At 43.4% G+C, this 12,409-nt stretch overlaps 1 protein-coding gene across 5 annotated transcripts in view; it reads right to left on the reverse strand.

The window, feature by feature from the left end:
• MORC3 (MORC family CW-type zinc finger 3) overlaps nt 1-12,409 on the reverse strand; it is a 63,407-nt gene that overhangs the window by 39,601 nt on the left and 11,397 nt on the right. For 4 of the 5 annotated variants that reach the window (XM_073361161.2, XM_073361150.2, XM_073361181.2 and 1 more), the window contains 2 exons: nt 6,959-7,031; nt 352-484 (listed from right to left, as the gene is read on the reverse strand). In XM_073361161.2, coding sequence (XP_073217262.1) covers nt 352-484; nt 6,959-7,031 — 206 coding nt within the window. The remainder of the gene's footprint in view (nt 1-351; nt 485-6,958; nt 7,032-12,409) is intronic. The other variant, XM_073361170.2, reaches the window with a different exon arrangement.

Here is a 12,409-nt window from a genome sequence, read left to right on the forward strand (position 1 = left end):
ACACAAACCTGAGTTTAGCAAGCATATCCTCCTCTTCTTCCCCTATCCTATTCCACTTACGGACATTACAAAACCACATATTTCTGTATTGCCGCTGACTCTAAATAGGCTCAGGAACAGACAAATGGAGGTGGGTGATTCAGGAACAAAATGTACTGCAGATCTTGATGAATGCTTGACCAGCATCTGCCTATCATTTGGATCTAGTTACTAATCTTTGTCTCACTTTCACAGGCACTAAATTAATTTGCACATTTGATATAAAAATATGCAGGAACGAGCAGAACATTACAATCTGAAATTGGAATGATTGTGGGAGACCATAAAAATATCCACAAAACAGTTACCCACCTGAGCATTTTGTGCAATTTTTCTGAAGTCATGCCATTTCCATTATCAGTAAATGTCAGACATATGTTGCCCTTTATTACTGTTTTGTCTATCCATATCTGTTTCGCATTCACATCTGGATCATAAGCATTGTCTGAAAATCAGGGAAGTGTGAAATTAACAAGAGCACAAATTAAAATGCTATAGCATCCATACATTCAAATATTCAAAAATACATCATTCTGGTGAAGGGCTTATATACCAAAACGTTCTATGAAAATATTTCCCAGGTAAGTGGATTCAGGATGTCCCATCTTTTACCCATAAAACATTAAATTCCATACACTTCTTTCTTTCACCCTCCTTTTTAAACCAGCTAAAGCCATTTTTAAAAGTTAAAATATTGTACAAGGTCTACAAAATGAGTGGCTTATAGTTGCTGTTTTAGGATCAGACTTGAAGGCCAGTCCCCACTCAGTGTACACCAATTTTTATAATCACTCATGTGGACAGATACCATATTATCTGGGCTGTTTGCTGATGACTTTCCACCACTAATCACTCAGAAAGATGTAGGGTTAAGCTATGAGTGCTGGTTGCCAAGTGGCTTTCAAACAAAAGGCCTTTCCAAAGACTAATGAGGATCTGCCATTTAGGAACCACTTAAACTATTGCTGAAAGAAAAGGAGTACTTGTGGCACCTTAGAGACTAACAAATTTATTTGAGCATAAGGTTTCATGAGCATTCGTGAGCATCGGATGCATTCAGTGGCAAATACAGTGGGGAGATTTATATACATAGAGAACATCAAACAATGGGTGTTACCATACACACTGTAACCAGAGTGATCACTTAAGGTGAGCTATAACCAGCAGGAGGGCGGAGGGGCAGGGACATGGGGGCCTTTTGCAATGATAATCAAGGTGGGCCATTTCCAGCAGTTGACAAGAACGTCTGAGGAACCGGGGGGGGGTGTGTGTAATAAACATGGGGAAATAGTTTTACTTTGTGTAATGACCCATCCACTCCCAGTCTCTAGTCAAGCCTAAGTTAATTGTATCCAGTTTGCAAATTAATTCCAATTCAGCAGTCTCTCGTTGGAGTCTGTGTTTTAAGTATTGCCACTTTTAGGTCTGTAACTGAGTGACCAGAGAGATTGAAGTGTTCTCCGACTGGTTTTTGAATGTTATAATTCTTGATGTCTGATTTGTGTCCATTTATTCTTTTACGTAGAGACTGTCCGGTTTGACCAATGTACATGGCAGAGGGGCATTCCTGGCACATATCACACTGGTAGATGTGCAGGTGAACGAGCCTCTGATATTGTGGTTGATGTGATTAGGCCCTATGATGGTGTCCCCTGAATAGATATGTGGACACAGTTGGCAACGAGCTTTGTTGCAAGGATAGGTTCCTGGGTTAGTGTTTTTGTTGTGTGGTTGCTGGTGAGTATTTGCTTCAGGTTCTGGGGCTGTCTGTACGCAAGGACTGGCCTGTCTCCCAAGATCTGTGAGAGTGATGGGTCGTCCTTCAGGATAGGTTGTAGATCCTTGATGATGCGTTGGAGAGGTTTCAGTTGGGGGCTGAAGGTGACGGCTAGTGGTGTTCTGTTATTTTCTTTGTTGGGCCTGTCCTGTAGTAGGTGACTTCTGGGTACAATCTCTCTGGTCACTTGATTACAGACCTAAAAGTGGCAATACTTCAAAAACAGACTCCAACCAGAGACTGCTGAATTGGAATTAATTTGCAAACTGGATACAATTAATTTAGGCTTGACTAGAGACTGGGAGTGGATGGGTCATTACACAAAGTAAAACTATTTCCCCATGTTTATTCCCCCACCCCCCTCCGTTCTTGTCAACTGCTGGAAATGGCCCACCTTGATTATCACTACAAAAGGTCCCCATGTCCCCCCCCCCCCCCCCCCCGCTGGTAATAGCTCAGCTTAAGTGATCACTCTGGTTACAATGTGTATGGTAACACCCATTGTTTCATGTTTCTATGTATATAAATCTCCCCACTGTATTTTCCACTGAATGCATCCGATGAAGTGAGCTGTAGCTCACGAAAGCTTATGCTCAAATAAATTTGTTAGTCTAAGGTGCCACAAGTACTCCTTTTCTTTTTGCAAATACAGACTAACACAGCTGCTACTCTGAAACCTGTCATTAAACTATTGCTGGCAATCCTGATGAGCAGCCACTGGAATTAAATGTAAACCCTGCAGAATTTTAGTAATTTGCATTAAGGCCCATTCTGAATTTGTGAGTGAACAAACACGTAAAAGCAAAGGTGCATAACAAAGATGTCCTTTATCAATTTATATTGTCAATTTTAATTATTTGTGTGTTTCTTCACAGTGTAAATATAGAGTGGTACTTTGCAAAATTAAACTGTAGTAATACAATACCACATTACAGCATCTGCCACAAACTAACTTGGGGAGAAGGGATAAAATTTTTTCCTTGACTAGCGCATACAGTTTTGCAAAGCACTGATGCGAGATTTTGCTACTTTAAAAATTACCACAGACCCTAAACAAAAACCATAAATTGAAGATGTAATTGATGATTAATGTCAATTCTAGAGTTAGAAATGCATTTTAGTTTTATTTTCATCTTTTTGATGAAGTCATCAGCTTATATGTAAAACATGTAAAAGTTGATTAATACCCCCCAAATTGACTCAATTTTAAATAAAAGGATTAACACCACCCCATCCCCTAGCACAGGGGTCAGCAACCTTTCAGATGTGGTGTGCTGAGTCTTCATTTATTCACTCTAATTTAAGGTTTCGTGTGCCAGTAATACATTTTAACATTTTTAGAAGGTCTCTCTCGAAAAGTCTATATAACTAAACTATTGTTGTATGTAAACAAGGTTTTAAAAATGTTTAAGCAGCTTCATTTAAAATTAAATTAAAATACAGATCTTATCAGTTTTGTGCAGTGGTTCTTAACCTGGGGGGTGCAAGATGCCCTTTCTGGGGGTGCGAGACATGCAAGTTTTTTTAGAAGGTAAATCATTGAAAACACAAATTAAGCACAGGCACATAAGTACAACTACTTTGTTTCACCAAACCTATGTATTAACATACTTTTTTAATGATTATTGTAATATACAAAGTTTTTAAGTTTTCAAGCTAATTGTAGTGTAATTTTTTATAAGGGCTGCAGAGCGCTGGGCCCAGGCCAGGAGCAGAGCCCTGGGATAGCTGCCAGTACCCCAGTACCCTCCAGCCGACAGGAGGGCTGAGCAGGCCCGGACGGCTGGAACCCCAGATCAGCAGCAAGGTGAGCGGGGCCAGTGGCTGGTATCCCAGGCCAGCAGCAGGCTAAGCAGGGCTGATAGCTGGGACCCCGGCCGGCAAGGGGCCGGTGGCCAGAACCCCAGACTATCAGCAGGCTGAGTGGGGCCAGCGGCCGCCTCCGGTCTGGGGTTCTGTCCACCAACTCCTGACAGCCGGGATCCCAGCCGCCGGGGGCCCCGCTCAACCTGCCGCCAGCTTGGGGTTCCATTCACCCAGGCAGGCAGCAGACTGAGCAGGGCCAGCAGTCAGGACCCCGGCTGGCAGGAGCGTGCCAGTAAAAAAATCGGCTTGCGAGCCATCTTTGGCACGTATGCCGCAGGTTACCGACCCCTGCCCTAGCAGGAATATCAGCTCACATTAGACTTGGGTGAACTATGATTTTAAACATGTGCAATATGCCCAATGCATGTGGTCAAAATGAATGAGATCATAAGAAGAGTTGTGTTAAACTTTCAGTGACACTTCAAAATACCTGTATTATTTAAGGTTTGTGCTGAAATAATAGAAATAAAACCTGGTTCATTGGGTACTGGGTACAGTAAGTAATTGCCTATATCAGTTTGTTTAATATATTATAAAAAACAGCTTCATCTGGCCTTAGCTAAGGTCCAATACTTGGCAATGACATCACTTGTTTGTTAAAGTGTATTAAAAAGAGTAAACTCTAAGGCAGGGGTGGGCAAACTTTTTAGACCGAGGGCCACATCAGGGTTGCGGAACTGTATGGAGGGCTGGGTAGGGAAGTCTGTGCCTCCCCAAACAGCCTAGCCCCCGCTCACTCCCACTTCCCATCCCCTAACTGCCCCCTGAAGAACCCCTGACCCATCCACCCCCCCTGCTCCCTGTCCCAACTCCCTGACCCCTATTCACACACACCAGGACTCCCATGCCTGTCCAACCTATCCCACGCCTATCCAATCCCCCCGTTTCCCATCCTCTGACAGCCCCCAAACCTCTGCCCTGTCCAACTGCCCCTGCTCCCTGTCTGCCCCCCGGGACCCTCTGCCCCTTATCCAGCCCTCCCCTCTTGCCCCGGCCTCCCTGCCCCCTTACCATGCTGCTCAGAGTAGCCAGAGCTAACCATGGAACCACACTGCAGGAGTGGCGGGCCAGAGTGCGGGCGGCACAACGAGCTGAGGCTGCACGGGGGAGAGAGTGGGGGGGGACACGGACAGCAGGGGAGGGCTGGGGGCTAGGGGCCAGCAGGCCGTAGTTTGCCCACCTCTGCTCTAAGGGTTCATTGCTAATACCTTCCTGTACAAGTTGGAGCCAACCAATATGGATATAAGCATCCCTGTAAACCCTTTGGTAAATATTTGTAATCAAATGCTCATAAAAGTGTTGTTACTGTTTATTATTTAGGCTTTTAGACCTATTTAGAGCAATTACAGAAAAGCCATTCGGCCTTTAGATTTAATAAAGGAATTTATGATTGAACTGGTGTCATGGTAGTTTCCTATATTAATAATTTCAAACACACAGCCCCAAAACAATTCCATCTACCATACTGCCCCTATTTATAGTTCAAGATATAGCAAAGGTAAAATTCCACTGAAGACGTCATCATAAGCAAAAAGGAAAAGAAATAAAAATCTTGTTTTCTAGTACCTTGTACTAACAAAATGTTACTAGTTTGCTGCCTACTAGGGAAACGGCTAACCTATTTTTAAAAATCCAGATTGTAATGACTGATCTTCACACAAAACCAGATGCTAAAAATTAAGATTGACCTCAGTTTCCGTCAAACCACCACTGAATGGCAACAGAAATGGGTAGTTTCTCCCACTCACCCTACTCCTTTTGTCCTTCTCAACCAGCTATACTCCTGTCAAAAATATAAAGGAAAGGGTAACCACCTTTCTGTATACAGTGCTATAAAACCCCTCCTGGCCAGAAGCAAAACCCTTTCATCTGTAAAGGGTTAAGAAGCTAAGATAACCTCGTTGGCACCTGACCAAAATGACCAATCAGGAGACAAGATACTTTCAAATCTGGAGGGGAGGGAACAAAGGGCTCGTCTGTGTGATACTTTTGCCGGGAACAGATCAGGAATGCAGTCTCAGAACTTCTGTTAAATTAGTAAGTAATCTAGCTAGAAATGTGTTAGATTTCCTTTTGTTTAAATGGCTGGTAAAATAAGCTGTGCTGGATGGAATGTATATTCCTGTTTGTGTCTTTTTGTAACTTAAGGTTTTGCCTAGAGAGATTCTCTAGGTTTTGAATCTGATTACCCTGTAAGGTATTTACCATACTGATTTTACAGAGGTGATTCTTTTACCTTTTCTTTAATTAAAATTCTTCTTTTAAGAACCTGATTGATTTTTCATTGTTCTTAAGATCCAAGGGTTTGGGTCTGTGTTCACCTGTACAAACTGGTGAGGATTTTTAATCAAGCCTTCCCCAGGAAAGGGGGTGTAGGGCTTGGGGGGATATTTGGGGCGAAGACATCTCCAAGTGGGCTCTTTCCCTGTTCTTTATTAACACGCTTGGTGGTGGCAGATTAGGGTTCAAGGACAAAACAAAATTTGTACCTTGAAGTTTTTAACCTAAGCTGGTAAGACTAAGCTTAGGGGGTCTTTCATGCAGGTCCCCACATCTGTAACCTAGAGTTCAGAGTGGGGAAGGAACCTTGACAGCTCCTAACTAAGCTGAACTGCAGTTCAGGAAAAGGAAGCACATGGCTAACAAATAAGGCTATAAAACATTTGCTTGGACAACCAAATATGAGATACAAACTGTCCTGAGAAAGCGTAGCCTAAAGAAAGGTAACACAATCAAACTTCTAGCTTTTATAAAACTAGAAACTGTGAACAAAGATAAAAGCAAAGTGCACTTTGGCTTATTGGCAATTATCTGTTATTACAAGTAGACAAGTCCAACATTTAGGTTTTGCTATTGAAAATTGAACAAAAGCCTAAGAAATGGTTTTATGGATTTTAAATGAGAAAAAATGTCTCTCAGGTTTTGAACATTGCTAGGGAAATGTTCAAATTTATTATACCACTGTGCTATTGCAAGTGAACCTGACAGATCTACTTCCAAACAAAATAAACCACAAATAGCATACATGGCAAAAACAGGGTTTTTTTTTAATTATAATACACTGTATTAACACATGTAAGGAAGTCTTAAATATAATAAAATTGAAACTTCTGATTGCTCTCAATGTACCACAGAATCAAAAATTAGAACCTTATTTCCCCTCCACTTTCTATTACTATAATTATTTTAGCTGAATTTAAGTTTTAATGTCAAAGTCACTGCACAATTTAAACAAAAACAAAAGGGTCAAGTATTCAATAAATGAAGTGCTGATACCTATAAGTTCTGCAACTGCACTGAACGGCCAAGTGTGACTGGTAGAATTTGTGTGCAAGAACTTTGGACAAAGCTGAAACAAAAACAAAAAAGGTTAGTGTTAGCTCAGTTTGTTTCCCTCCACACTATAAAGTGAAAGACAATATCTATTAAATATTGTGACATTTACAGTAGCCATTTTATACAACAAATGAGTGTTAAGTTACCATACTTAAAAAAATCTGAAGAATATTTCCAACATTTATCATCAATATTCTTCAAGAAAGTGACATGATCGGCAAGATTTAGCCCTTGTTGTTATGCTGTGTTCTAGACTAGAGTCCTCAAGGTCACCTATGAAGTTGATTACTCCGGAGGGAGGTGCAGAGCTACATAGGGAGGCTGAGTGGAGGCACAGAGACTAGTGCAGACAGGGGAGGGGTACAGGGACACATAGGGACAGGGGAGTGGCTGGGTGAGGGCACAGAGACACATGGGGGAAGGGGTGCAGAGCTACATAGGGCCAGGGGAGTGGCTGGGTGAGGGCACCAACACGAGGGGGAGGGGTACAGGGACACATAGGGACAGGGAAGTGGCTGGCTGAGGGCACAGAGACACATGGGGGCGAGGGCAGATGTGCCTGACCGAATGGGAGAGGCTAGGGGTCAGCCAGGGTCTGCATGGGGGAAACTCCTTAACAATCCCTCCCTGTCCCCGCAAAAAACCTGTTCCATACTTTTCCCATCCATACCCAACAGCCCTCCAAGGTCACTCCCAGGCTCCTTCCTAGCAATTTACTTCCCTCTCCCTCAGCTCCTCTGTTACCCCTAACTCCCCCAAGCCTTTGCACTGCTTCTGAAGGGTGCGGGAAATATGATTCTGTATTGCGGTTTAAATGAATTACTCAGAGTTCTGTATTAATATGCCTAGTAAGGAATCTATTTGTCAAAAAACATTTCCTAATCTTTTTTGTTGTCTGTATCGTTAGACATACTTGCTGACAGGTATTTTGAAATAAATGACCAAAAATAATTGAAAGTGGTGTGATTATATTGTGTTATTTTGACAAAATATGCAGAATTTTTAAATATTCTGTGCAAAAGTTTTAATTTTTTGTTGTAGATTTTTAAATGCACAGAATTCCACCAAGAGTATTACATGTCACTACAATTACATGCCCACTGACATTAGACGTCATTAGAGGAACCAAATCTCAGCTCTCCAGCACAAGCCTCAACCACTTGATCTAAAAGAGTAATCTTTTCTTTAGGTATGTAACAAGCACTTATTCTTACTAGGGGCAACCACCAAGAGGAGCAATACACTGGCTTAGGCTTTGTCTATATTATAAATGCTTTGTCAGTATAGCTAAACAGGGGAGCCCCCTAGTGCAGACATAGCATATACTGACAGATGGAGTTTTTCCACCAGCATTGTAACATCACCTTTCTGAACATTAGCTATGCCGAAGAAGCAATCTTCTGTCAGCATAGTTGCATCTAAACTGGAGTTTTTGGTGGCATTGTTGTGTTGACAGGGAGTACTGTTTTTTCCACACACCTGAAAGACACCTGTCTCAACTAAACTTCGCAGTATAGACCTGCTCTTAGTGTGTACAAACATGTCTCCCTGTAGTAACTGGGTCAGTTTGATGAAGGCTTATTTACCCCTAACCAAATAGCTCCTTTAGGTCAAGCAGTGGTGATTCATGGTTTGGATAGTCAAGCTCCTAAATTCTATCCCTCCAATGACCAGAACAGCTATACCAGGAAACCCTTTCTAGTGTAGACAAGGCCTAAATAAACATGTGCTAGTCACCCTGTCCATTATCTCCACAGATATAATGCTGTTGACCTTTTGCCAAGCACAGCAGAAATCAGGACCTTGTAGGTCAGTTTTCTGTTTGGAGCAGACATTAGTGATGCAGAGTCAGATATTTTCTTCAGGTAACTTGTTTATTTACAAAAGGCACACACCAATCCTATTTCCTTAAACAGGGGTGGTAAATGGCAGATAAGCAACTCACTCTTGCAGAAACCTCAAGTAAAGCATTTTCGCCTGTTTCCAGGACACACTCACCAATCTAACTGCTTAACAATTTCTGAGAATCTCTCTCTCACTAAACACCTCTGCACTTCACTTCTATAAGTGAGGGCAGGTCTACACTACAAACTTGTAGTGACACAGCTGCACCAATGCAACTACTCCACGGTATTGCTTCTGGCGCAGACATTCTAAGCCAATGGGAGCGAGCTCTCCTGTCGACTTAACTCCACCTCCATGAGAGGCAGTAGCCATGTTGGTGAGAGAGCTCTCCTGTCGACATAGCGCTGTCTACACTAGTGCTTAGCTCAGTATACCTACATCATTCAGTGGTGTGGATTATTCACACCCCCTGAGTGACGGTTATATCAAAAAGAAAAGGAGGACTTGTGGCACCTTAGAGACTAAAATTTATTTGGGCATAAGCTTTTGTGAGCTACAGCTCACTTCATCGGACGCATTCAGTGGAAAATACAGTGGAGAGATTTATATACATTGTGGAAGTATAGCGTTGTATAAGGGGACATACTGGATACATTGTATGAGAGGGCATGCCAAAACATGTTACAAAGTATCTGAGGGAGCACATGTAGGGACAGTTAGCTTTTGAATGGAGAAGCAATTAAGATAGAGCCAGCACGTCTAAGAAGCAGGCATCAGAATGGAAGGTGTGAAGGGCAATTAGTTAAGTTAACTGGAAGCTGTTAAAGGAGATTGTTAAGGGTGGCAGGTAATTGAAAATACGTGACTGGTCTCAGGGATCTCGAAGGGTGGTGACTAAAATCTTTTTTCTTCTTTTGTCTGTAACCTCTCTGTAACTTGTTCTCCAAAAACTGTATAAATTAAGAGACACAAGCCCCACTCGGGGGGCTCACTTCTAAATGTATTAGCAGAGCAGCTTTGCTAATAAAACAGAGTGGTCTGATAAATTGTAAGTCGGAGTCAAACTTTGACAATTTGGAGGTTCCACTGAGATGGCAAGCGGCTTCACTGAGGCTGTGTGATCCCTGACTGCCTTGCAGGACGATCGTGGCAGCCGGCGCCTGGACGCTTAGTCCAAGCGATCCTCCACAAGACAGAAAGGTACACAGCAGCAGCGCAGTCTACGCCATTGAACTTGTTGGTTCCCACTCTGTTCGGGTAGGGGTCCTTGGATCCAGCTTCTGGAATCAGACGTCTCAGGTAATTATTATTTTTGTGCTTTAACCGGTTTGAGGACTGTCTTGTCTTTGTGTCTATCCGTCTTCCCCGTGGTGTGTGTGTGAATCTGGGAGCCATCTCTGTCCGGAGACTGGCTGACCAAGGGATCCCCATCCCCACGGTCTGAATAAGTGGAATCTGCACAGCTGCAGCTGCACCACGCCTTGGGTATAACCCCTGGTGTGAAAGCAAGGGCAGTTGAGGCAGTAGCCTGTGGGCTCCTTTCTGTGTGTTGCACGGGGTACCGCTCTGCTGAGCCCGAATTTCCTTCTTGTGTGAGTGCTGTGTGAAGTCCTCCTGGATGGGTAATCAGAACTCTAAGGTAGAACAGTTCCCTAAGGGAACTCCAGCTTATTTTATGTATTTTAGGAGGGGTCCGGACTCTTGTAGGTTTCTTGAAAAATGGTCCAAATTAGCTCTAGAGAACCCCAAATTACAGTGGCCACTGTTAGGTTCTTGGGACAAGGATCGAGTGGATGCTTTAAAAAGCAAACTCGTCCTCCCAAAAACCAAATTGGAGAGAGGAGAAGTAGACTGCTTCATGCAGTGGTGGGAAGAGGCAAATCGTAGATGGACTGAGTCAAAACTCACCTCTCTTAAAAATTCTATCAAAAAACTAACAGTTCAATTGGATGCAGTCTCTCCCACTAGTCTGAGCACTCCCCTTTGCCCCGTCCGGTGCAATGATCCGGATCAAACCCGACCCCCACCATACTCCTGCGCAAATAAGAAATCAGAAAAGGAAAAATCTTCAGTGACTACAGATAACGAAAGTGAAGAAGATACCCTCATTTGCCTCGCAGCTCTGCAAAATATTATGAAGAAGAAATCCAAAGCAGACTGCAAAGATTCTCTTGACATCTCTTCTTGGAAAAGAGAACCTGATGGGAGGTTAATGAGAGACTCTGATCAAACTGTTGTGGCACCCTTACGAGTCCTTAAAATGGAGAAAGTAAGTCCATATGGGATTATAAGCCCTGGACTCGTACGGAACTTTTATCTATAGTTAAAAGTTTTCCCAAACCACAGGAAAACTCTGTCAAATTTGCTGAGGAGTTTCTGTTAATCTGTGAAACCTATGAACACTCTGAGACAGATCTCCTCCAACTGTGTAAATTGTTAGCTCCTGCCAGTTATTATGAAAAATGGTTGGCTGCCGCAGACTGGCCAGCTGAGGTACGCTACTCAACCATAAAAAGTACTGGCCCAGATTCGGCATACAGAGACCGGTGTATGGTTCTTTGGAAGCGCCTGCATCAAGCCATTCCCAAAGTGTGGGCTCCTAAAACAAACTGGACAGCAATACGTTGCTGTAAGCAAGGGCAAGGAGAAAGCCCAGGCGACTATAGGTCCCGGCTAACCGACATTTTCCTACAACATTCAGGAATACAAGAGCCCGATGTAAATGGGCAGGGGGCCTTGGCACATGCATTTGTTGATGGTCTTCTCCTTGCCACAGGCAGCATGTTAAAACGAATAAGTGTGGGATGGGAGACTGAAACCATGGACAAATTGCTGGCAGTAGCAGAGCATTGCCATCGCACTTTAAAAGGAAAGGAGGAACAGTCCTCCCAAAAGTTAATGGCTCTGCAGATACAGCATTATTCAGGACTAAGCACACCACACCGGGGACAGGGATGAGGTTGCGGAAGGGGGCGGGGGGCTGGATTAACTGGGGTTTGTAACTACTTTAAACAGCCTGGACACTGGAAAAAAGAGTGTCCAAGACGACCTAATAATTGTATGGGAAATCAAGTGAACCCCCCGCTGGTTCCTCCAGCTGATCCCCAACCCTATTTTTCATCCCAACAATGACGGGATGCTGGGGAACCTCACAAAGTTTTAGCTCCCTTATTACCTCTGTCCCCTACTTGAGAATGTGTCCTGACTGTAAATGATCTCTCTCTCCCTTTCCTTGTTGATACTGGAGCTTCTCTTTCTACAATCCGCACCACTGACTTGCCTGAGGTTCCCCGATCTGGAAAATCTGTGTCTGCTGTTGGCATTACAGGGATCCCTACCTCTTTTCCCCTCTCAAAACCTTTGTCTGTTCAGGTCGGTCCCCTCTCTGAGGAGCATGCATTCCTCCTCTCTGATTCCTCCCCTGCAAACCTTCTGGGACAGGACTTGCTATGCAAACTTGGCTGTTCTATTTACTGCTCCCCAGATGGTGTCTATCTGCAAATCCCTCAGTCTTCCTTATGTGATTCTGTAGCCTCCTTGCTGTCT

The sequence above is a fragment of the Lepidochelys kempii genome, chromosome 1 (genome assembly GCF_965140285.1).
Source record: "Lepidochelys kempii isolate rLepKem1 chromosome 1, rLepKem1.hap1, whole genome shotgun sequence".
Taxonomy (NCBI): Eukaryota; Metazoa; Chordata; order Testudines; family Cheloniidae; genus Lepidochelys; species Lepidochelys kempii.